At 36.0% G+C, this 27,422-nt stretch overlaps 1 protein-coding gene across 1 annotated transcript; it reads left to right on the top strand.

Annotated features, from left to right (window-relative positions):
• The first annotated feature begins 337 nt into the window (after positions 1-337).
• On the top strand, positions 338-25,570 carry LOC141337894 (protein NLRC3-like). Its single transcript, XM_073843471.1, has 9 exons — positions 338-502; positions 638-698; positions 3,407-3,439; positions 7,270-7,331; positions 9,290-9,360; positions 17,137-17,241; positions 19,494-19,575; positions 19,748-19,940; positions 23,739-25,570. The coding sequence occupies exons 1-9, from the start codon at positions 338-340 to the stop codon at positions 25,568-25,570; spliced, it is 2,604 nt and encodes an 867-aa protein (XP_073699572.1).
• Positions 25,571-27,422: the final 1,852 nt, after the last annotated feature.

Here is a 27,422-nt window from a genome sequence, read left to right as displayed (position 1 = left end):
TCATATTTATATTCATATACAGTATCATGAAATACCTGTCCACGATACCATTGTAAACCATGATTAATTTTCGTAAATAGACGCTAGACGTTTTACATTTCTATAACGGCTGTTTATTTGTTTTCGAAAATCGTTTAAATGTAAGATTTTAAAACATAAAAATAACTGTATGACTGTGCTGTCCTTCATTATCCATCAGTGCTTATCCTAGGTTTTGAAATGCCCGCCCAAAAAAACTGACTTACTGCGCATGATCGGTGACCTCTCTTAATAATTTTTTTTTTAGAAAGGGGCGTTTTCCTAACGCCCCCAGAAACGCCCATTTTACGTCGTGGTAATGAAACCCCTGGAATTTAGTGAGTGCCGAACTGGAACTCAGATCCGCGTCAACATGGCGGCGGCCGCCGGAGCTCTTCTGCACGGTGAGGGGCTCGTGATCGCGGGTAAACTCTACTCGGGTGTCGCGCTCATTCTGGACAACTGCCTGCTGCCCCCAGAGAGCGTGCACACTATATATACACTAAATATGACTTCTGGAGTGTTTTGTATGCAAGTCCTGTTGTGCCATGTTTTCTAACCAAGATTGCAGTCCTGTCTTAATAATTGTCATAAGTCTTTTCTTTTTCTCTTCTTTTAGGACAATTCTGGAGAAAATGGTGCTGCTGGGAAACTGAATGAAATGAATGAAGTTGTTCTGTGTAGGTTTAACCCTTATGCAGTCCTCGTTTTCAAATCACACTCAGGGTCTTCGGGGCTTTTTCGCGCCGGGAAACAAAATGCAATTTTGTAACAAAATAATAATTAAAACAAAAATAACAAATATTTTTCTGTTTATTAAAGTTTTTACTTGTGCAGTTTTCAGTGGTTTAATCATATTTTTTAAATATATATAAATTAATAAATAAATATTTTTAAAATGGGTTTATATACAAAAACTGTTGTTGTTTTTTTTTAAAAGTAAAATTCATTTTATAAAAGACCCACCTTTCTAACTTTGATTCATGGGGATAACATGGATCATTTCACATGGTTTGGTGTAAGATGTTTGCCCATCTTTTGGAAAATCCAGTTTTAAAAGTAAAAAAAGTATCACTTTTACCACTAGATGGCTGCAGAGCTCCACTATTTGCTATTTGCACACCAGAAACATATCTTTTCACAAGTTTTTTCAGTTGAGTTCATAGCTACATATTATGAAATCACAATTCTAACAATAAAAATTACTTTTTGTCAAAGTTCAGCTTTTTTTGTACTGAAACAAATCAGTTGTATTACATATTGAGTAGCAGCACACAACATGAACATAAGAATGCAACTACAGCAAATGTTTTTTTTTATTTGACAAATTATAAGAGAGCAGTTTTTATGGTCTCACAGATGTATTTCTGTGTGTCCTGTGTATTTCATAATATGTAGATATGAACTCAACTGAAAATAAAACTTGTAAAAAGATATCTTTCAATTGGTCAAATAGCAAATAACAATAGTGGAGCTCTGCAGCCACCTAGTGGTACATTTATTTATTTATTTTTTACTTTTAAAACTGGATTTTCCAAAAGATGTGCAACAATCTTACACTAAACCATGTGAAATTACCCATGTTATCCCCATGAATGAAAGTTAGACATGTGGCTCTTTTATAAAGTGATTTTACATATAAAGCTGTTTTTGTATAAAAAATATTTTATTAATTTATATAAATTTAAAAAATATAAATCCTCTGAAAACTCCACAAATGTGGAGTAAAAACATTAATAAACAGGGAAAAAACTATTTTAACTATTATTTTGTTACAAAATTGCATTCTGTTGTCTCCCAAAGACCATGAACATAACTTCTTTTTTTTTTTCACACTCACATAAAATCAAGATATCATTCCAATTTTTTTTTATTTGTAGATCAAGATGGTGTTGACCGATGTACAAAGTCTCACACCATTTGAACAAAGGGAACTTTTATTTATTTATATATTTTTTTTAATTTTAGCAAATGTCATTTGGGTTCAAAAGGACCCCAAAGACCTAAATTTGTAAATAGAAGACACTTAGTTCTGGAAATTGTTTATTTTTGCAAAGCAAATGATAATCTGTAAATGACAGAAATGTATCTATACACTTTTCTTTGCCTCTAAAACATTGAAAATGGAAAAAAAGTAATAATTAACTTTACTTCTGAATGTTCAAGGTTGTTGCATTTAAAATACTTTATGTACTGTTGGGAAGTGTATTATGTAAGTAGTATTAATGTACAACAGTGCTTCATCGTATTGTAAAAGGCCATGTTTTTGTAGTGTTGCTGTCCTGTGAGGAAACTAAAAAAACTCAGTACTTCTCATTTGTATGTGAATACGTAAGAGATGTATTTCATTATACTCCACTACTTTATTATTTTGCAAATTAAACAAACAAAGTTTATTGCTGGAATATTAACAAATAGTTGTTTTTTATTTAAGCATAAATTCTAGACTTTTAAAGACCTTTTCAAGACCTGAATAAAGCTGTAAAAAGCATAATTTACAATTCAGATGCAGGTTTCACAAAGCAAAGAGATTTCTTAAATGATAAACTTCACATTTCAGGCTTCAAGAGTCAAAAGTATCAATTCTTATATTAATTTAAACAATTATTATCAATCAAGTATTATATTAACATATACGTATATATTTTTTTTTTTTGCCTTAATTGTTTAGATGTGTATAAGACATGATCTTGTCGATCAATCAGTTCACATTTATAACTCTATGTGTTTGCTGCTTAAAACCATGGATTGATTTCCACATTGGTCTTTTTGACAACAGCAGACATACGGCTGATTGAAAATGGCAGCAATGGTTCACACAAAATAGGCTTCTTCTATTTTCTCCACTGTGTTCGGGCCACAAGAGTAATATTAGTGCAGTAAATTAATATCAGCATATGAAGTAGATTGGTGTCTCGTTGTCTCTGTGAGATGTGTGCCGTTAATGCAGCGTCAGAAGCTGAAAGCGCTGTCAGTTTTTACTTTCGCTTTCACGTGTTACGCAGTTTCATGTTTTCACGTTGCCTGTGTGACATCCATAAATATTTATGAAAATACAGTACATAGAAAAAACGTATCTTTACAAATATTGTGACATAAACAACATAGTGCCATTGATTTTCACTGAAAGCTCCATCTGTCTGCACGCAATGGACCGATCTCATCACTGCAGCCAAACACTGACCCGATGTGCTTCATGTACATTTGATTTATTAGAAATTAGCGTTTGGTAAGTTTTTAGTTTCATTATGTCAAAAGCCTTCACGGTCCGCATGGACTCATCTCGCCAGTTGATGACCCTGGGTCTAGATGTATTGGGCTGGTAGGACTAAGCAGATTATATACAATTATTCATAATCTATATTTGTTTGTATTTCACGTCTTTCAGATGCACTCTTTAAGACCATCAAGAAAAGTGCAGGTATGTAACTTGTGATGTAACATGTCATATGCTCAAATGATTTTGCATAATTATATGTGAAGTATTCACAACACATTGCAACTTAAAGGGACAGTTCACCCAAAATTAATTCTGTCATTAATTACTCATCCTCATGTTGTTCCAAACCTGTGAGACCTTTGTTCATCTTCAGAACACAAATTAAGATATTTGATGAAGTATGAGAGCTTTCTGACCCTGCATAGGCAGCAAGGGTCCTACCACGACCAAGGCACAGAAACATAGTAAGGATATTGTTAAAATAGTCCATGTGACATCAATGGACTACAAGAATACTGTTTGTATATAAGGAAAACAAAAAGAACTACTTCATTCAATAATCCTTCACCGTGTCACACTAGCACCATTATAGAGAGTATGTGTACTGTGCTTTGTTTAAGACTAGAGCAATGTGATACTCTCCAAAATGGCACTATTGGAAATAGAAAACATATTTCTTGCTCGTATTTTAAATATAAAAAATAACTCACACAAGGCATGTTTCTGTATTGAAGAGAGTTTCTTAAATCGATCTTTATATACAGTCTTTGCTATTAAGTGCTACAAATCTACTTTAAACGCTTAGGGAATCCTATCATACGCACTCTGCTGGTCTGGAGGTAATTCAATGTTGTTTGATTGATTTTCCTGTTTCATTATAAAAGCCTCATTTTGCTTGTCAGAAATACATGCTCAGTTTTAATGTTATTTTAAATTGGGGTAGAATTAAATGAATGGCAAAGCTCAGCATTTTGTTCCCGTACCCCCTTCTGTCACCTCATGTGCCCCTGGTTTGAGATCCACTGTTCTAGACAATATTGACACTTTAAGTTGTAATTCTACTTCTGTTTATTGTTAGGATGACTGATGTAAAATCATAACTAAACCAGAGTTTGTGTGTCACCATAGTCCTTAAACTATGGCTTGATCAGAATTTGTGTTTGTCCCTAAAAGTGACATAAAAAATACTTGTCCCTAAAGTGAAGGTAAAATTGCAGGTCTTTAAAGCTTTTATTGAGAATATCAGCTGATAAGTGTAAGAGAGCTTCTTCTGTATCACAGCCATGTCTTTCTTTTGTGTCTAGACCCTTGAGAAAGAGGTGTACCCAAAGTTAGAGTCATATGTCCTCATTGTCTCAAGTCTTTCGTTGTCGCATCTGTAAACATGAATAAAGAAATAAAGCATAACTAAAGTCAAATTTGAGGAATAAAGCCCCAGATGTGGTCGTTTCAAAACATGCATAAAAGCTCAAAAACAATATTTGACAGCTCATTTGCGGATTTGTCACCAGACAGAATTGAACAATCATCATATTTCGTTCTAGGAGGATGCAGGTTGACATCAGTATTCCACATTTACTGATTTCCACATCTGGATTTCATTAAACAGGTCAGAGGACACATATAAATATTATTATTAGGGCAGAGATCACATCTGGATATAATCATGAGGTCAAAGCAAAATGGGGGATTAGAAGGAACTATGAGTCATATTATAGGTACAGACAAAATGGCTGTCACCAATTTAGATAAGGCTGAACTTTTGGTAGAAACGTTTAAGAAAATTCACAGTTCAGATAATCTTTCAAAAGAAGCAAAGCAGTGTAGGAGTAGCACATTAATGAATTATCTTAATTTGGTGAAGAAAGACGAGATGTCAGATAGTTTATTAGACATAAACATGTTTGAGTTAAAAAGAGCAATCAAAACTGCTCGACAGACGACTCCAGGAACAGACGGAGTGTGTTACAAAATGCTGGCAAACATGACAGATAATACGCTGGAAAAAGTGTTAAAATTATTTAACCTAGTATGGGAAACTGGTCAACTCCCTTCAATATGGAAACAAGCAATAATAGTACCTATTCTTAAACCTGGAAAAAGCCAATCAGATCCTTCTAGTTATAACTTCTCAATTATGTAAAACAACGGAAAAATAATCACAGAAAGAATAACATATTTTTTAGAAAGTAAAAATCTGCTGTCCCCTTATCAGAGTGGATTCCGTAAGGGTCAGAATACAATTGTCATGACTCTGGGCTGCTGCCTTTCCCTTTGCCACACGATGTCGCTGTTTTCCCTTCCCTGCACTCACCTGCCTTGATTGTCACCTGTCTTCCCCAGCTGATAACACTTATGATTTGTCTTTATAATCTCCACACTTCCACTACCCTGGTGAGTCTGCATTGTTTTCATGTATCCTGGTCTCTGTGTGGTTGGTTTCTCGTCTTTCTCGTTTTTGAAGTTTATGTTTCTGACCTTGCCTTGTTTGTGTTTTGTTTGTTTGTTTGTTTATTTAATAAATATACTTTCCTGCATTTGGACCCAGACCTCCTCCCTCAAACGTGACAGAATGCAGACTCCACAGATGGGTCCAGCGGGGAGTAATTTTTTTTTCTCTAAGGATGCGGCGGCTTTTGAGGCGGCGTCGGCCGCTCGGTTCGAGGAGGTCATTAACCTCCAACTGGCCGAGATGGAGGCCTGTAGGGCCGAGTCGGCGCGACGGCGTTCCCGCTTTGCAGTGGGGGTGGAGTGGCTCTTCCGTGGGAAGGCGGAAGTGTCCACGCTCTCTGTTCCGGACGCGGCGGTGACCGCTCTCTCTGTTCCGGACGTGGCGGTGACCGCTGATGTTCCTCTGTCGGCGAGGCCAGCTCACGTTCCTCAGGCGGCGGCGTCCGCTAACGTTCCTCTGATGGCGGCGTCCGCTGACGTTCCTCTGGCGGTGAGGTCCGCTCACGTGACTGCGCTGCACGGGCCTGGCCCGCCATCCCTCCCCCTGAGTTGCCTTCCTCCGTTCCTCCTCCCTCCAGACTTTGGGAACGTCTGGGAGCCGTTCCGTAGGGAGGGGGTACTGTCATGACTCTGGGCTGCTGCCTTTCCCTTTGCCACACGATGTCGCTGTTTTCCCTTCCCTGCACTCACCTGCCTTGATTGTCACCTGTCTTCCCCAGCTGATAACACTTATGATTTGTCTTTATAATCTCCACACTTCCACTACCCTGGTGAGTCTGCATTGTTTTCATGTATCCTGGTCTCTGTGTGGTTGGTTTCTCGTCTTTCTCGTTTTTGAAGTTTATGTTTCTGACCTTGCCTTGTTTGTGTTTTGTTTGTTTGTTTGTTTGTTTATTTAATAAATATACTTTCCTGCATTTGGACCCAGACCTCCTCCCTCAAACGTGACAACAATGGACTCTGTATTATGTCTAGAATCAGACATTAGGAAAGCACAGACAAACAAAGAAGTAGTGGTAGCTATCTTCTTTGATGTGGAAAAGGCATATGATATGCTCTGGAAAGAAGGATTATTAATTAAGTTAAAGTCTTTAGGAATTGGTGGTAGAGCATATAACTGGGTTCAGAACTTTTTATTTGACCAAAAAATACAAGTTAAAGTAGGTGAAGAATACTCTAGAATGCATACAGTAGAGAATGGGACACCACAAGATAGTGTATGCAGTCCATGATTATTCAACATAATGATTAATGGCATCTTTTCACAAGTTGAACATGACATTGGAAAATCTCTATATGCAGATGATGGGGCTTTGTGGATTAGAGGTCGCAGTATATCATATGTTCATAAATAAAGGCAAAATGCAATAGAGGATGTTGAAAAGTGGGCTAATAAATGGGGGTTTAAATTATCTGTATCAAAAACGCAGGTCATTTGTTTTTCAAGGCGGCTCAAAAACAAGTAAAATTTATAAGGTTTCTTGGAGTTTGGTTCGATGAAAAACTTACATGGAAAATTCATCTGGATAAAATTAAGAACAAGTGCAGAAATATTATTAATATTCTTCTGTGTTTATCAGGACGGGAGCGGGGAGCTAGTAGGGCATCCCTACAGAGTATATACTGGGCTCTCATGAGATCTGTATTTGATTATGGATGCATTGCCTATATGTCATCAGCAGAAACAAACCTCAAACAGTTAGATATACTGCAAGCACAAGCCCTAAGAATCTGCAGTGGATCATTTAAATCATCGCCGGTATCAGCTGTGCAGCTGTAGATGGGAGAAATGCCGTTAGGTATAAGACGAATGAAGTTAATGTTGGCATATTGGGTTAATATCCAGGGACAAAGTGTTTCACATCCTGTAAAAAGTGTACTGACAGACTGTTGGGAACATAATGAAACACATTTGATGAGTTTTGGGTGGACAGGTGATGCAAAGGCGAGGAATATAGGACTAAGTCAAGTACAGTAGCAACACGGTCTCAATATCCTCCATCCCTCCCTGGTTATTCCCCTTGCCAACTGTTGACCTCAGTATACAACAGGAAATAAAGGATCAATCCAAACAACTTCCAGTGGGGTATATAGTGCGGAATTATATTGAGAGGCATTTCCAAGATTCAGGGTTTTTATTCACGGATGGATCAAAAGACCGGAAGACAAGATATGCCGGTGCAGCCGTGTTTATTCCAATGAATGATTCTTACATTAAGAAAAGAGTTTCTAACCATTTATCAGTTTATGCTACAGAACTATTGCCATTTTTAATGGCCCTGCAGTGGACAGAAGAAAAGCGAATGAATAACATAGTTATTGCATCTGATAGCTACTCAGCACTGGAAAGCATAAAATCTGGCAGATCATCTTTTAGGATGGATATAATTAATGAAATATTCCATAAATTGTATAACATAGAGCTTATGGGTATATCAATTCAATTTATTTGGGTTCCTGCTCATGTTGGTGTAGTAGGGAATGAGAAGGTAGATGTTTTGGCGAAACAAATCTTTAAAATTAAAGCAGATAGATTTGCAAGTTCCACTGAGTAAAGCAGAAGCTAAAGTGTTGATTAGGAAATATGCACAGTCGCTATGGCAGGTACACTGGGATGGTATTGAAACAGGAAGACACTTATATAATATTCAACAACAAGTTGGTGCTGGGAGGAGAGAGAGCAGGAACAGAAATGAAGAGAATATTGTAACCCGTCTGAGAATAGGTCACACAGGATTGAATAGTACATTGTTTAAAATTGGCAAGCACCCAACAGGGGAATGTAATCACTGTAGTCAGCAAGAGACAGTTGAACATGTAATACTTCACTGCAGGAAATACAACAATGAAAAACATCATTTTATTCAGTCACTAATTAAAGCTGAGCATAAAGAGTTTTTTATGATAGGTATACTAAAGGAAAAAGCTATATATTATTAAGTTAATTAAAGAAACGAAATTAAGTAAAAGAATTTAGCCTGTTTTTTTTTTTCCTCATGAATTTCCATACATCTATCGTATTATATAAGTATGTATCCTGTCCACACTCCAGTCCAGTAGGAGGCGGAAATGCAGCTACAAGTTGGTTTGCCAACCGCCTATAAACACCGAAGAAGAAGAAGAAAACGAAAGTAACTGCGGAAAACACGCAGATAGCAAAACAAAGCGTTGCTCATTGGATTTGATCCACTCTATGTCCTAGAAAACATTTTAGATACAACTTTAGCGCAGACTCTACTAATTTTAACACTCGCGGACATTGTTTCTGTATTTAATCCAATCTGTCTGAGAGATATGAGAATTATTGCTGACAAACTACAGGCCTAAAGGACAGAAAATGATCGTTTCAAATACTTATAAATGCTCTTCTTAGTGGACAAGACTGCAAGTAAGTTTTCCAAAAGGGGTTATTGAAAACCAATGTGTTTCTGAATGTGGTTATTCTACATGGCAATGCATTTGTTCATAACTGACTTTATTTGATCTAGTGTTTTGTGTTGCTGCTAACTCCAGATATTTCTTGATCTCATTAAGGATCATCATCTCCAGGTCAAACTGAACAGCAGATAGTTTTCTCAACCCAGTGCTGATCTCTGGCAGTTTATCTGCAGTATGTCAGAGGAGCGAGGAAAGGACTCTCCGTCTGAGATGAGTCTCTCACACAAACAGAGGTAAGACTGAGTCTGTTTTCACTAGGGCTGCACGATATTGGGAAAATATGCGATGTGCGATATTGTTGTTGAATTGCGATAACGATATTTCTTGCGATATTTATTTTTAAAATTATTATTTTTATTATTATTGTCTATTTTTAATCATTTATATATATATATATAATGATCATACTAAAACAAACAGTTAAAAGATATTCTTCTGTCATCCGAATTAAATCTAACTTAATAGAAAATGCGAGTACATCAACAAGATTTTTATTTTCTCTATTATAGGTTGAGCCATTAAAACTGGAGATAACCACTGCATTTTTAAAGAATCTACAGTATAAATAACAAAAAATAAACGACCCAGTTCTTTCTTAGTCATTTAGACAATAAATGCAGCCATAAAAGTAGGCTACTGTTTCAAGGTAAGGTAAATATTATTGTCCCTCGCAGAGAAAAAAAAAATGGTCTTGGGCCCATCACCCATGCTGCAATCAATTGACAGACAAACAAAGCACACCAATAACAATACAAATAACACAACAATAAATATATAAATACATAACCCCAATAAAAATAAATAAATAAAAATAAAATTTTACAGCTATACTACAACTATTTAACCACTTTATAGACACAGTGATGAATGAATTTTTAAATCCATTAATTCTACAATAAGGAACTCTAAACCTCCTCCCAGAAGGCAACAACTCATATTCTGTGTACAAAATGTGTGTTGAATCACAAACAATCTTATTAGCTTGTCTTAGAGTAGCCTTTTCATAGTCTGCAGTGATGTCTGTTCTTTAACAATATTCAAAGTGCAAATAGAGACCGAATTTTTGAAGCATGATACAGTTATAAGTCTACAACTACAAAACTTAATATTAATCCCACATATTAATAACAGCCTAAATATGTTATATAGCCTAATTTGCGCGCATTGTGGGTTCGCTCTCTAAACACGGGGTATTAAAATTGTATTTGAATGCGCGTGTGTGTGTTTCTTTTGGTTTCGTTTTTAACGACCGCGCGAAACTCTCAGCAGTGCATAGCGTCCATTCTACAATAAAATAGATTGCTTTACAATTGCAAAACCTTGTTTTGAAAGTGGCAGGACACAAACGGGATTTTGACAAAAGCGTGTCCCCACAGTGCAAATGATGCCTATGTGTGAGCGGTCCTCTGCAGCTGAGTTATCATTTGATTTGAATGTGTGCCGCGTCGTACAGTAGCCTACATTAAGACTGAGGCGGCAGAATTGTATTTGACAGAATGTGCGCGCTCTAACACGAAATATAGATTCTATACAGATAACTGTCCACATTAAAACATCGTCATATCACACACCCCTGATTGCAATGCAGTTTGTGCAGATCCGGAACAGAGGATAGTTGAGAGAAAGAAAATAGCCGGTTCCTAGTTCAGCGGAGCGCAGTGTCAGTGACAGGGAGTGATTGACGGCTAATATCTCAAAAGTTAATTAAAGGGAATAATATAAAGAATTAAAGATTAAGTTTAAATGGTTATGTAATGCTGGAGAGAAAGGCGAACCTGTCACACTGCAGCTCACAGCAGTAGTTAGCCTAGCGAAAGTTTTGTAAAGAAATGAAACCAATTAAATTTCATTTATCGCAACTCTCTGCGATACCAATATCGCATTGACTGTTATCGCGATAACGATATTTCATCGATATATCGTGCAGCCCTAGTTTTCACACAATCATTTTAAACACTGCTGGACTTTCACGTTTGCTTTAATAAACAAAACCTTAACAAACCTTGTTTTAATTTTACAAATGGCTTTGCAGAACGTCAGAGCTTCATAACTTCCTAATAAAAAAAAATAACATAAAATATATTAAAAAGTAGCCAATAGATGAAAAATATTTGAGAACTGAACAGATTCATAATTTACATTCTTAACCAAGTTTACAGTCACTCTTCAGCACTGGGTATGTAGATACTTGAGTAAATTATTCCACATCAATGATTTAGTTTTTAGGTCATAAATGTATATTCAGACTGCACACTTAATTTAAAGGGTCATGTGATGCTTTTTAATGTTTTCATTTTCCTTTAGTGTGTAATGTATCTGTTTGTGTAAGATCTTCAGAGTTTCAAAGGTCAAAGTAATTTATTTGATCTAACAGTAAACACTGATCCAGAAATGCCTTGACTGAAGTGCAGATATTAATTTCATGAATATACAATATGACGTTATAGGAAATCCCTAATATAGACAAAGGCTATGACTGTAGCTGAAGACAGGGCCCTAGGCGAGCGTCTGTTGAATGGGCCAGCACTGCAGATTAGAGAGAGTTTGTGTTGGGAAAGTAGATCGCCGCTATCCAGCATTTGTCTTCAGATCGTGTGAGTTTGGACCATTTGTCACGTAGATACAGTACATAATGTAAATAAATGATGTTTCAGGGGAACAGTGTGTTTTGGCTGTTGGAGAGGTTGTTGGTTTCATCAGCATATTATCAACAGCACTCTTGTTGTTTTCAGTATTGAAAAGTAGATAGTCTTGTACAGAATTGTACTTGACTGTAAGTCACTGTGGTTTGTTTTAGATGACAGGTTTAAGTGGTCTTGAAGTATGATGTAGATGAGTTTGAGTTTGATTAGTTGTTTTTTGTTTCCTCTGATATAATGGGAGGACCACATTAGAAGTAGAGGTCGACCGATATATCGTGCCGATATTTGCCATTTTTTAATATATCGGCATCGGCCGATATCCGTGTTTAGTAGCGCCTATTTAAAGTCAGGCACGTCTGCGGGCAGCACTGTGTTTTTGGTGCGGTATATTGCGCTGCTGTGAAGGACCCCAAGCCAAAACTTTTGTAAGATTCAATAACATTTCTGAGAGATCAAGGTAAGGATTAAATTCTGATATTTCAAAGTCCCATGGCCATATATGTACTATATATTACTAGTAAACTATGAAGTTTTGCTTTCAATTAGTGAAAGAAAGCATCGTTAACTGGCATAATGCTACAGCTGGTTAAAGGTTTGCTTACTTGCAGTTAAGTTTAAAGACTGTAGTCTAAAACGATCAGCAGCTTGTTTGCTAACATTAGCCCCAATGTTATAAGTTCTGTTTTACTTTTTCCTGTATTGGAGTCAGAGAATTTCACTCTGCGTGGGGTGGAGAACGCGGCGGCTCTCGCAAACAATGCAGCGTTGCGATTACTCCGCCCCGCTCAGAGACAGTGATGCACGGAAGGAGGTTATATCCGCGGGTTGGGTCGGGTAATAAAAAAAAATGCATTCGTATAACTTGTGGGTGGGTCGCGCGTGGATGAGATGAATCAATAATGATGTAAACATTAACTACATTTTCTAAAATCTGAACCTGAGTTGTGTGGTCAGGACCGTGGCGCAAGCTTCCTTTTAAATATATTTTGATGATTGCACCTGACCGCGCCGTTGTTTCCGTCACCTCAAATTAGGGCTGTGCAATATGGACAAAATAATCATATTGCGATTTTTTGAACGAATATTGCGATTGCGATTTTATTTGCGATTTTTTTTTTTTTTTTTTTTTTTTTTTTGCTTTTTCAAACAAGCTACATACATACATTCTAAATGTATTCAGTGCACAAGAAGTGCATAACAAAACATTTCACCATGAAATAACATAGTATTAAGTTTAATAAACAAAACAGTAGTAAAATTGTCTTTAAAACAGACAACATAAAATAAATAAGCCATTTTACTTTTTTCCCGGTACTTTAGCCTACTTTGTGCAATAACGAATAGATTCATTTCAGTGGAAAAATAAGTCCAAAACTCTAAACTTTAACATTTTGCGGGTTCTAAAATTTTTTTTTTTTTTTTTTTTAGAAATTCTTATGTTTTAATTTTTCTGATAATGAAAAAGCATAAACATTTATTTATTTTTAATCAAATGAAAAATAAACCCTTTTAATTTTTGTCAAACAAACAGAAATTTACTGTTAAAATCAATGCGTGGAAGAAAAATTATAGTCAGTTTAAAACGTTTAAATAATAATTAAGTGGTTAATCTTGTTGTAATATTTTTTTTTATCATATATATTGTTTTATGTAAATTATTTAAATAGGAATATATAAACACCTACATTATACTGTACAAAAGTAATACAAGACTAATATTGTTCTGTTACATGTTAAACCGTACTTTTATTTTGACAGGTTGCAGTGAAGTTTCTATGTGTATCTGATGCTAGTTTTCTCAAATGAAACGGTAAAAGTGAAACTCACAGCAGCGATTTGGCGATTGAGTTTATCTGTTCATGTGAGATGCAAGTGCCAAAAATTAGCGGGAGCGTCACGCGTGCTTCAGTCTGCATGTAGTAAAGAAATAAAACGCGTCTCTACCATTCATACATACAGAAGCAAACGGAACATGCAGGATTCATATTAAAACGGTCTTTTTGCATTTCAGTTTTCACAGACACTAGTCCATATCGCGATTTGAATTAAGTGACAGACCAACTTTTGATTTATTAATCCAAAAATCGACGAATTGCGTGGCATTCCGCGCTATAGTAAATTGGGTTTTTATGAATGGAGTCCGCGATCCAGTCCGTGTTTTCTTGGAGGAGACATTGTAATCACGCGACCATGAAGAGACAGAAATGACATGCCTTAGTGTAAATAAGATAAATAACATGAGGCAATTTAGTATGTTTAATAAAAGAACTATGTATAGACCTGTTCTATAGGAAAGATAACCTTAAATGACTTCTATTGTGATCTGGCGCTATATCGAAAACAAAATGGACTTGACGTTCAAGGGGGGCGGGGGTGCTGTTGGGGGGATAGATAAAATCGCAGCCTTGTGCGGTTTAGAAATCGCATGTGCTTAAATCGCGATTTTTTTGCGATTGCGATTAATTGCACAGCCCTACCTCAAATACTGCGAGTTTATAACTATGGTCACGTTCAGATTAGGCTTGCCACGATAGACGGTGTTGACGGTGTTACCGGTTTTAAGACGCAACACCGGTGACATCACTTTTCCACCGTGACACCGTCCCCACATTTTTTTTTAAGTATTCGTTTTTTTTTATTAAATATTTGAATTAAATGGAAAATATAATTCTAAATAATTTACTTAAGACGAGAGCATGCACTATAATTAAAAACTGAACATACAATGCGTCCTATTTCATTTATCACGTGAGGAGAACGAGAAAAGTCGAATTTACAGAAGGAGAATGGCGGACGATTTAGTGTCAAAACGCAATGCAAAAGCGCCTGTTTGGCAATATTTTGAGCGTAGTGGATGGTATATGCAGGTATACAGCGTATACCCACTTCTTTATCAGGCGGCTTTGCGTATACCCACTTCTAAATCCCCTCTGATGCGCATCATTCAGTAGTGTCCTGCATTAGCCAAAATCATGTATATATTCGTTAAAAACACCCAAAAAAGACGCAGTCAGGACCGTGGCAACGGGTTGTTTGAAATATATTTGATGCGCCTGCAAATTGCCAATTCCCGCTAAACTGAAAGTGAAAGTATTATACGCACGCATTTATAATGGTGCGTTCACACCGTCCCAAACGTCAGCATCAGTTGCGGCAAGATTATATGTATTTAAAAGCAGAAAAAAGAGGAAACCCCCACCCCCACGGTGATACCGGTACTACCGGTGTTGTCACATGTCGATTAACCGGTGGGGAAATTTCCTCATCGTCACAACCCTAGTTCAGATGTAAATAAAAGTTATTTTTTTTCAGCACGGATTTGGCCGAAAAGCACGAGTGATTAAGCCTATATATACTGTAAGTGTGCAGCGATGTGAAGATCAGCTGTTAAAATGAACCATCCATTCATCATATCAGCATGCAAAACTAAGAATTAGAATAATTGTAATAGGAAGATCACGTGCGGTTTGCTAAATCTGAGAAAAATATAAGTGCGGGTGGGTGGCAGGCGGATTACGCTGTTGCCTGATTTTGCTTCATTTCATCGTGAAAAATAAGATTTTGCTCTCTTTTGTCGTCAAAATTATTCTGAAACAAGTCACAACTGAGCCGCTGTGCATCTCCATTTAAACAGCTGTGTTTTGTTTATGAACGAACATGCGTTTTTAAACGAATCTAGTGAAATGATTCAATTTCTCATTCATAAAGAGAGTCATTTGCTTTATTCAGGAATGAATCAGCTGTTCAAACGAATCAAATGAATGATATGATTCACTAATTAAATCAGTGTCTTGCCGCCATCTGCTGGCAGGTCCTCTCAGTTACGTATATAAATCATTTAAAGTTTAACATTAATCTCAGCTCTTAAACTTTTATGTAAATTATTGACAGTTTTTATTTTATCTGTTTTATGTATTTAATACTTGGTCAGTTTGACTTGTTTGGTTAACTTTGGTTAAATCTTTTATAATAATACTGTGCAGTGCAGATGGTTCATTGTGTTCATTGTTCATGATGTTAAGTTTAGAAATGATGTGCATCCTTTTTAGATTGACATTTTAGCATGCAAATAAAGGGGAGAACTTCAAGATATCGGCTCTAAAAATCGGCAGCACATATCGGCCATCGGCTGACCCTGACCTCTAAACATCGGCATCGGTTATAGAAAACCCCATATCGGTCGATCTCTAATTAGAAGTGTGTGTGCTGAGAAAGATAATGATGCTGAAACTGTAAATAATGAAAGGATGGGTCGTAGGGCTGGGCCGATAAACGATATCATATCGAATCGCGATAAAATTTATGTTAATAACGATGAAATGCTCTAGACATTTTTTGCTCGATATGAATTAATCTAAGAGCCAATCACACAGTAGAAGCAATTTTAATCCCCCTTGTTTAGAGAGTGACTCCGCAATGCGTGCAAATTAGGCTACATGACATATCTAGGTTGTTATCAGAATGTAAACTATAATAGGTTGTGTATGTCTATAGCTCTGTATCATGATTGAAATATTCGGTCTCTATTTGCACTTTGAATAATGAGAGAGTAGCCTACTTTGATTATATTTATACTGAAGATTGTTTCAAAATGCAGTGGTTGCCTCTAATTTAAATGAATCAACCTATAAAAGAGAAAATAAACAATTGTGTTTATAATAATAAATAATAAAGAAATATATAAATGTGTTACAAATTAAAGTTTTTACAATAATTTTATGTTTACATTTTGTACATTTACTCTCATTTACCATACTCTGTCACAACTTTTATATATTTTTTTCATTTATTTTAGTGAGTTATTTTAATTTTTAAGGCCAAATCTGTAATCTGCTTTTGTTAATAAACTATACTTAAAAATGTAATTTAATGAATCCTTTAATTTTTTGTCGCTTTAGTCATTGTTGGGATACTATTTTAAAGCTGGCGACATCAACAGCTTATATCGAAATATATATCGTCATCGTTCAATATGGGGAAAAATTATCGAGATTACATTTTTGCCATATCGCCCAGCCCTAGATGGGTGTTAAAGCTGGGGTCAGTGTCTCTATTGCTAGGGAAGATATAAATGAGGAAGGTGGGAGAAGTGAGACTATTGAGACTGAGGTGAATGTAGGTGAATGCTCCAGTGGCACAACATTAGATGCAGACAGAGTAGAAATCAAACTCGTGTGTTACATGAGGATGCTGCTGCTGTTACAGAAGAGAGTTTGGACACTGACATTTTCTGGACTGGGATGGAAGGGGACTTATACTTTTCTCATTTTTGCATTGGGGTATTTATTGTACTTTCTTTTAAAAAAAAATTAAATTGATCGTATTAAATAAAGTTTAAAAAAGCTCCTTTCGTCTTTGTGTCTTTAGTGTAAGATCAGGCTCTCATGTGTTCAGCTCTGTGTCTGTGAAGAGTGACTGCTCAAAAGGTGAACCACCGAACTTCAGTGAGGAAACACCATCAGCTACTGAAAGGTATTTCATGTGTTTTGTATTGTATGGCACTAGCTGATTTTTCCACTGGGATATTTGTGATAAAAAATGAACTAAATAAAACAATAAATCACAGATCATAATATCTGCTTTCCTTTTTATTGAAGTCAGTCTGCAGCTACTTTTCAGTAATACAATTACACAAGCAGCAACAAAGAGGCATCCACAATGGAAACATCTACTTAATTACTATTTGCAGCATTAAACCATTTCAAATTAGACTGAAGAACTCCTGTAATACAGTTTTTTTTCTGTCCTGTTCTTTGCATTATTAGTTCTCTCCTTTATAGCACAGAGATATAGGATCTAGGGTTGGGTCGATAGACGATGCCATCGTCCATCGCCGATGGCCGATAGGCATCGCGATGCTGAGCTGGCATCGCGATCCATCGCCCCGCCCCCGCCGCAGCAGCAACCCGCTCGCGAAAAACGCACACTTAAATCACACTATACAGCCAAATGAAATGCATGCTTTCAATTTCCGCATCTTTACTTACTTTACTATTATTATTATTATTATTATTATTATTATTATTATTATGAGGAAATAATAAGGAAGTTGGTAGCGATCACAATACAAATTGCAGTGAACTCCAAACGAATTACACGAACTATGTTCATTTAAATGAGGCGGAAAAAGTGATTGGCAGGTGGTAATTTGTGTGTAACTTATCTTTATTTATTTATGGTTTGGTTTAAGGCTGCAACTAACGATTATTCGTAATAAAGAAAAAAAATCTGAAGAAAAACACACTATAACAAGCATAAAATACAGTGTTTCTGCTATTTATTCTGCCGTGGCTGTGTTTAGTGTCCCACCAACAGCAGCAACATCAGCATCAGCAGCAGCGAGCGCAAGTGCCTCCAGCAGAGTTCCGCGTTCAAATGCACGCAGTAGTGTTAAGCTGGTCGCAAAGCCCCGTTAATGAATGAGTTTTGTTTTTGATTTGAATCATTTCGTTTCATAGTAGCCTAGTTAAGTAAAAGTTTAAAGTAGATTTTACTCTTACCTTTATGAGCAAAAATTAAGTTTCACATGGCGCTGGCATCTCCATGTCGTGCAAATGCGCTTCTCCAAAAAGCTCTCCGCAAAATGATTAGATATGCGCCTATTAGTATATAGGATTTATCTAGGTTAAACGAATAAACTAATATTGTGATATGCTTTAAGGTTTTTCTTATATCTATGGATTTTAAATTGTGATGACTTGAGAAGGCTATAAATTGACCATTAACCGCTTGGTCGTTACTTTAAAAAACAAAAACTTGAATTTTACAAACAAAACGTGTTCCAAATATATTTCTAAATTAACTTTATAAACTAAAGAAACGAAAATAAATGTCATTACTTCGCTATTAAAAACAGCAGCTGTGCAATGTGGAAGAGAAAGAGAAAGTCAGGTTCCAGTCGGACTCGGGCCAGTAATTCCGATGAGCTGTCGAGGTTGTTAGGAATTTTTTGCAACGAATGTCTGTTTAATAGCATATTTAACACTTATTTGGGCTACTTTCTTATTTAAATGTATTCATTATTTGATTTATTTTAGCGTTTTGTAGGCTGCTTTTTCACTGACCGAATTGCTAAAATAAACACGCACGTTTGTTATTAATGTTTGAGCCTCATTTATTTTGATATATATAAAAACACCGCGCCACCTGCGGTAGTTGGTCCATTACCACCGCGGTGGTAAAAATCTGGTATTTTAAATCTAAATTTAACATTCAAGGACAGATGTTTCAGCACAATGAATGTTTTTGCGCTGAGGATTAATTGTCTCCCCGTCTGTGTTCCGGATGTTTGACGCTCATTCAGTAAACTTAACACAGGCTGTCATAATGAACTTTTATGCATAAATGGAAATGGATTTTATCGATTAGCTGTTGCAGCCCTAGTTTGGTTATGGGTAAAACAAAGACCATGCGGGTCAGGTAGTGGAAATTGTAGGCTTCGTTATGAATTAATTATTTAACAACAGCCATCACCTCCCCCCCAACCCCCCGCCTATGACGGCGATGCCATCGTCCATCGCGATGTTTCCCATTAGACATCGTACGATGCCGAATTGGTCGACATCGCCCAACCCTAATAGGATCCTTTATAGTATCCAGTTTTTACCTAAATTTGTACTTCAATAGAGCCTTCTCTTTAACAGCTGATGATTGCTCTTTGTGTTTGATTTAAAATAACAAGATTTTGCTTTAACCACATTTCATTTTATTCACCATTTTAACAGGCTGCAATGTGAAACAGATTCAGACGTCCAGATTAACAGGAACCACAAGAATTTCACAGACAAACTCCCTGGAATCTTCCAGGTAGGAAAATATTTTCTAAATGTTTAGATTTATAGCAAACAAATTGGTTACTGGGCAGTGTTTTACAAATATTAATTACTGATTATAAAATTTGGACAAAATATGGATGTGGAATTGGTTAAATTTTGTTCTTTTGTCTTTGTCTTTTTTATTTATTTTGCTTTGTTTGTAGGATCTTGAGAAGAAAATAATAAAATTTCTAAAGAATGAGCTGAAAATGTTTAAGAAAATATTACAAAAAGAGAACATGCAATACGTGAAGGACTTTAATGAGAACAGATGCAGTATGAAACAAGCAGCTCTTGATCTCACGCTCTACTTCCTGAGAGAGATGAAGGAAAATGAAGCTGCTAATACTCTAGAAGGTAAGAGACTCTGTTAGCTGCTTCCAGCCCTGTGTCAATATGTTTCCTCTTCCACAATCACTGTTATGACTCATATGTCTCTTATATCATGTGTTCACAACCTGGGGCTCGTTCTTCGTACGTTGCTTAAAACATCCGAGATCAAATGAGACATCCAAGATGATATCATCGGGCTAATCATGATCCGGCTAATTGGGTTCTTCGAACACACCTGTTGTTTATGATTAGTATCGCTGGATTGAGTTATCTGAGATAAGTGCACGTTCATGCGTTGGTTTAAAAGGGGATATGTATCGATAGTAGAAACAATGATTAGCAACGCTGTTATTGGCTGTTCATCATGCCCAAAGAACGTGCCCAGTTTTTCTCCCAAGTAGAACAAGAGCTTTTAATGGAAGGTTATGCCGAATTTGAGTCTTTAATTAAAATGACAGGAAACATCTCAAAGCATGCAAAAGCCAGGAGAGAGGGCTGGCAAAAAGTTGCAGACAAATTAAATGCATTAGTGCTGCCCATGTTACATGTTTTTTCCTTGATATGTTATTTTATTTATATTTTTATTTTTATATACACTACTGTTTAATAGTTTGGGGTCAGTAAGACTTGTAATAGTCTTTAAAGAAGTATCTTATGCTCATCAAGGCTGCATTTATTTGATTAAAAATACAGAAAAAAACAGTAATGTTGCAAAATGTTTTGACAATATAAAATAATAGTTTTTATTTTAACATACTTTAAAATAGAATTTATTCCTGTGATGAAATGCTGAATTTTTATCAGCTGTTACTCCAGTCTTAAGTGTCACATGATCCTTCAGAAATCATTCTAATATGCTGATTTATTATTAGAATGATCAATGTTGGATGATATCAACAGTTGTGCTGCAAATATTTTTTGGAACCTGTGATTTTTTTCCCCAGGATTCTTTCATGAATAACAAGTTTAAAAAGTACAGTGTTAATTCAAAATATATATTTTTTTATAACAATGTAAATCATATTATTAACTTTTAATACATTTTTAATTATTAACTCAATACATCCTTGGTGAATAAAAGTATTAATTTCCTCAAAAAAAAAAAAGTACTGACCCCAAACTTTTGAACGGTGGTGTGTATATATTAGGGGTGGGACGATACAGGTAACTCACGATTCAATTCTGTGAAGATATGTGGCCCACGATATCGATAATATCATGATTCGCGATATCTACGATATTCAATATATTGGAAGAAATTTCATTAACGATATATCACGATATATGTGACTGAAAAAGAACTGATCAGCATGCTCAACTAGCGGGTGCGTCTTTGTTTGGTTTTCGTTATTTTCCGCCATTTTTCTTACTTCTCTTTTTCTGCGCTTCTTCTCTGTTGTTGTTAGATAACTTGTGTTCTTCACTGGCCGCTGCCTCTGCCACTTTACCCCTATTTACTTGAACAGCGCCCCCCGCAAACAGAATGGTAGATATTGGGTAGTGACAGTGACACTGACGACGGGTAAATTAATCATTTTGTTTTGTAATAAAATATCGATATTGGCCGTTAGTGTATCGATTATTTATTGCGACAGAGAGCACAACAATATATTGCAATATCGATTTTTTTCCCACCCCTAGTATATACTGTATATATATATATATATATATATATATATATATAATATATAACAGTTGCAATTAAAATTTTTCAACCCCCTTGACCTGCAAGACATTTTGTGACAGAGAACAACATTTTGTGAAACAAATTAAACAGAGGCATCAGTAAACTATTAAAGAAAGTTTATTAAGTCACATTTGAGTAATTCTGAGAATGTAAGTTGATGAATAATAATTAAAAAATCGAATTGGCTCTAAACATTCATGTTCAAAATTATTCCTCCCCTGGAAAAGCTTTCAGATCACTGATAATCTTTGGTTTTTACTTTGCCACTGCTTGTTTCAAATTCAACCATGTATTTTCAATGAGAATTACATCTGGAAACTGAACAGGCCACTTAAAAAACATTCTATGACTGATCTCTGAACCAAGCGTAAGTAGATTTGAACGTATACTTTGGGATGTTTGTCCTGCAGGAAAGTCCAATGATTATTAGCTTCAGACATTGCACAAAAGGCATCACAATGTTTGCCAAAATGGTGTGATACTTTAATAAATACATGATATCCTTTGTATGGTCATGTTTTCCACTTCCTGCTACAGTAGAACAACCCCATAACAGGACTGGCCCACCTCCGTGTTTGATGATGGAGATGGTGTTCTTCTGCTTATAAGCTTTGTCTTTTTTGCACCAGACATACCTCTGATCCATACATCCAAAAAAGTTCCAGTTTGGTCACATCACTCCATAAAACATTCTTCCAGAACTCCACAGATCTAACTAAATGAATTTTAGCATGTTCAAGTCAGCTTTTTGTTCTTCTTGGTCAAGAATGGTATTCAGCAAGATTCCTCAACATGAAGACCATACTTGTCTAGTGTCCTTCTTATACACAGCATTGAAATATTTGTCCTCCTTTCATCTGGTCGTCTTCCAAGTCTTTGGCTGTACATTGCAAGTTTTTCTCAGTTGATCTGATCAAACATTTTATGATATTGTGCTTTTTTGTTCAACATCCTCCAAGGTTTTCTGGTTCAACACACTTTAATCTAAGGAATACGACTGCCAGCTGTGTCTCTAGGAACTTGTAACGTCTTAGAAATCTTCTCTTGTAGTTTTAAGATAACAAACTATTTATTCTCTATTGATTTAGTGTGAGCTCTCTGTTGACTTTACCATATTTGCTACTCACCTTCAGCATATGTATGGGCTAATACTATGTGGAACACCCCAAGCTAATTACATTTTTAATAAGTTTGCAAAGGCTTAATTATGTTTTAAGACAATTTTGTTCCTGACCATAAAAATAACTGTCTTAAAACAGCATATGTTGAATAGGGGTTGAATAATTCTGACATAGCTGTGTTATTAAAAAGTCCTATAACTCAAAAACATTACATTATATATTGACATTATCCCTTTTAATATGCCAGAAAACTGTTGTAGATGCAATTTAGTCCTGAATCTTCAGAAAGAGCTGAAACCTGTTGCTATGACAGCAAGTCCAGGATGAGCTTCGAAGAACCAAACAATCCAAGATCATGCCAAATCGTCAAAAATCAAATCCAGCTAACTGAGTTAGCGGCGTACGAAGAGCAAGCACCTATGCTGTTTCTTACAATGACAGACTTCCTTTAGGGGCCGTTCACATGTAGCGCCTAAAAACGTTTGGAAAACGCTAGGCGCGCCGCTTTCTTCCTTATCAACAAAGCGCTCGGGCGCTTGCGCTCCGAAAGCGTCTGGCGTTTCTAAGCAACCATCAGCTGCGCTCTAGCTCCAAGCCTATGCTTCTCCATGCATTGTTTCTTCTGTTAGCGTCAAAATAATGGGGGCTTGACAAATCATAAAGTTCAGGAAATCCCTGGACCACAATGATGAGCTGCTGCTCCATGTTTCTGCTGAGGTTTCAATGTAACGGAAAAACGTGAGGAAGCTGATTGGTTAGTTCATGTCACATGACCTGCAGTGCGCTTGCGACATTCTGAAAAGTTGAGATGTTTTTAAATCGATGCGGCGTGGACATGCCTGGAAAAAATGAGCTTCCAATATGCGCGCGCAAGCCGCGTGTCTCCATTTGAAATAACGAACTTGCGCACGCAAAAGACGCTTCCTGTGAACGGCCCCTTAGACTTCCACATTCTGCTCCAAACATAACAAACTCAGAGACTAAACAATCTGTATATTTTATTCCTGTATTTAGATGAGCTGTTCTTCATTCATCAGCTAAAATGCAGCCTAAAGAATAAATATCAGTGTGTATTTGAAGGAATTGCAAAGCAAGGTGACTCTACTCTTCTGAATAACATCTACACAGATCTCTATATCACTCAGGGTTGTAGTGAACAGGTCAATACTGAACATGAGGTAAGACAGATTGAAGTTGCTTCCAGACGTCATGAATCACAAGAAATACAGGTTAAATGCGGAAATTTGTTTGAAGCGCCTGAACGAGACAAGCAGATCAGAACTGTACTGACAAAAGGAGTTGCTGGCATCGGAAAATCAGTCTCTGTGCAAAAGTTTGTTCTGGATTGGGCCGAAGAAAAAGAAAATCAGGATATAAGCTTCATATTTCCTCTTCCATTCAGAGAGATGAACTTAAAGGAGAAAGAAAAACTAAGTTTGATGGACCTTATAACTCAGTTTTTCCCAGAGCCAAAAAATCTGAACCTTACAAGAAGGAGCCTAAAAGTCCTGTTCATTCTTGATGGTTTGGATGAATTCCGTCTTCCTCTAAACTTCAATGATAATGAGACGTTGCATAATGTATCTTCACCAGTCTCTCTGGATGTTCTCCTGACAAACCTCATCAAGGGAAATCTGCTTCCTTCTGCTCTCATCTGGATCACCACCAGACCAGCAGCTGCCAGTAAGATTCCTCCTGACTGTATCGACCGGCTGACAGAGATACGAGGATTCAATGATGCACAAAAGGAGGAGTACTTCAGAAAAAGAATCACGGATGAGAATCTGGCCAAAGAAATCATTGATCATGTTAAACAATCAAAGAGTCTCTTTATCATGTGCCACATCCCAGTCTTCTGCTGGATTTCAGCCACTGTTCTCCAGAACATTTTAGAGGAGGAAAGAAATAATGATGGGAAAAACAATCAGGCTGATGATGTCTCCAAAACACTGCAGGAGTCAAATACTGAAGACACTCCCAAGACTCTGACACAAATGTACACACACTTTCTCAGATTTCAGATCCAGCAGAGCAGACGAAAGTATGATGGAGAATATACACCAGATGTTTCCTGGGATAAAGATGCCATCTTTTCACTGGGGAAACTGGCATTTCATCAGCTGGAAAGAAACAATGTGATCTTCTATGACACAGATCTGGAAGCCTGTGGTATTGACGTCTATAAGGCATCAGTGTATTCAGGCATGTGTACCCAGATCTTTAAGGAGGAAACTGGGATTGTTCTTGGTACCATGTACTGCTTTGTTCACTTGAGCATTCAAGAGTTTATTGCAGCTCTTTATGCACATCTGTTTCTAGACATAAAGAAGAGAAGTATATTTGTTCATGAGTCTACAGAACAGGAAAACAAAAGTCAAAACAAGGTTGATTTGCTCAAGACTGCAGTGGACAAGGCACTAGAGAGTGATAATGGACATCTGGATCTTTTTCTTCGATTCCTCCTTGGTTTGTCACTCCAGTCCAATCAGAGACTCTTACAGGGTCTGTTGACACAGCAAAATGGAAATGATAAGAGCAAAAAGGAAATTGTTCAGTACATCAAGCAGAAATTTGAAGCTAATCTGTCTCCAGAGAGATCCATCAATCTGTTCTACTGTCTGAATGAACTGAACGACCAAACTCTGGTGAAAGACATTCAGACCCACCTTAGCAAAGGAAGTCTCTCATCTGCTGATCTTTCACCTGCCCAGTGGTCTGCTTTGGCCTTTGTGTTGTTGACATCAGAGGAGGAGCTGGATGAGTTTGAGCTTCAGAAATTCAAGAAATCAGACGAGTGTCTCATTAGATTATCAGCAGTCATCAAAACCTCCAAAAGAGCTCTGTAAGTTAATCAGTTTTTGTTTTCATCTGACAAATACATTTATCTAGGTTTCCCATGCATCCTGCAAAACCAGGAAAATGTATTCCTGATTTTAATTTGTTTTAGTCCTGGAAAACCTGGAACATTTTTATTGAATTGCTTTTTTTTTTTTAGTCCAGGAAAATATGTGGGGAAATTAGAGAAATATAAAATGTCATAAATCTTGTTGTTCTGGAAAATTATTTAAAAATATAGAGTATTTTGAATGATGATGGTTAGTCCATCAAATGTCCACTCAGATGTTTGCAGTAAATATCAACAGATAATCAGCTAACCATGGAACTAACACTTTCAACTGTATAATTAATTGTAATTAAACCTAAATATACTATTTTATTAATTATTTGTATTAAACAAATGTATTTAATCTTTTGATTGTGTAAACTTATTTCCATTAAAGGCTAAATGATTGTGGCTTAACAGACAAAAGCTGTTCAGCTCTGGCTACAGTTCTTGGATCAGATACCAGTCTGAAAGAGCTGAACATGAGCAATAATAATCTGCAGGATTCAGGAGTAAAGATGATCTGCACTGGACTGGAAAATATGAAGTGTCATTTGGAGATACTGAGGTAAGTTGTGTGACAATACATCAAAATTGAGCTCAACAAAAACACAAGATGAAAACTTAAACCAGTTTTTTGTGATATACTGTTTAAAAAATGCATTTGTTAATGTTCAAAGTAGGGATAACTTAACTTGGGATTGATTGTACATTTTTATGTATTATGGTGTAAATCTGTTATTCGTAGAAGATCACATCTGTATTTTCATATTGTCTAAAGGCTCAGTATGATTTTAATAAATTAAAATCATTAATTATAATCATAAAGCTTAAACAACTTAACCTCAATTTATTAAAAGTTTAAAAAAAAAATTTTTTAGGGCTCTATGGAATGTTTTATTTTTTTCCCCCCAATCTTATGTTTTATAGTTACCAAATTCTGTTTGAACATGTCAATTTTTTTTAAGAAAAAAAAATCAGTTTAGTGTATTCTTACAATAGCCTTATGATTTTTTTTTCCTCAGAAATTCTGTGTTGTGTATTTACATGTTTCTGTTTATCAAGTTAAGGCATAAAACATTAATTTTATTTTATTTTAATTAATGAAAATTATTTTGGGGGGAATAAAGGGGATTTAATATTCCAATTAAAACATTGAAGAAATATTGTATGATTATTCCCATGATAATTCTTAACGTCATTGAATAAATGCATACAAATTTAATAAACATTCATACTCTTAAACAGTCTAGTGTTAAAATTTGCATTAGATGTATAGCAGGTTGTGGGTTCTAGTCCGCCCATGTCAAATTTTTCCCCCTCATTAAATTCAGATATGTTAATCTGTAATCTGTAATCGTATAGGCAGAGCAGGCACAACATTTCTGTTTTGTTTTGTGATTTAACCAGAATGAGTAGATTAATGAATATGTTGCATGTCTCTTTTTTTATGCCGTTATAAAATCAGATACCCAAAATTCCCTTTGTAGAAACATTTTACTTTAATATGTCACTGACTTCATCCAGTATTTAGATTTTTGTACTAGAAATGTATGCAAATTAGGGTATTATCAATATAATCAATCAACTGGGTAAGTGAGGTGATAACTATTAGTTTTTTTTTTTTTCCTATTCACCTGCAGAGTCTCGTCTTAATAAAAGAATAGGGTATAGACCTGTTCTATAGGAAAGATAACCCTAAATGACTTCTGTTGTGATCTGATGTTACAGAGAAAAAAAATAATTATAATTTTACCTTCGAGGGAGAGCGGGGCACCCCTAAATAAAGTTTTTTTTATTTTTTATAAAAAAAT

Source organism: Garra rufa, chromosome 7 (genome assembly GCF_049309525.1).
Source record: "Garra rufa chromosome 7, GarRuf1.0, whole genome shotgun sequence".
Classification (NCBI taxonomy): domain Eukaryota; kingdom Metazoa; phylum Chordata; class Actinopteri; order Cypriniformes; family Cyprinidae; genus Garra; species Garra rufa.
The sequence above is the reverse complement of the archived record's forward strand: the minus strand, read 5'-3'. Positions and strand labels throughout refer to the sequence as shown.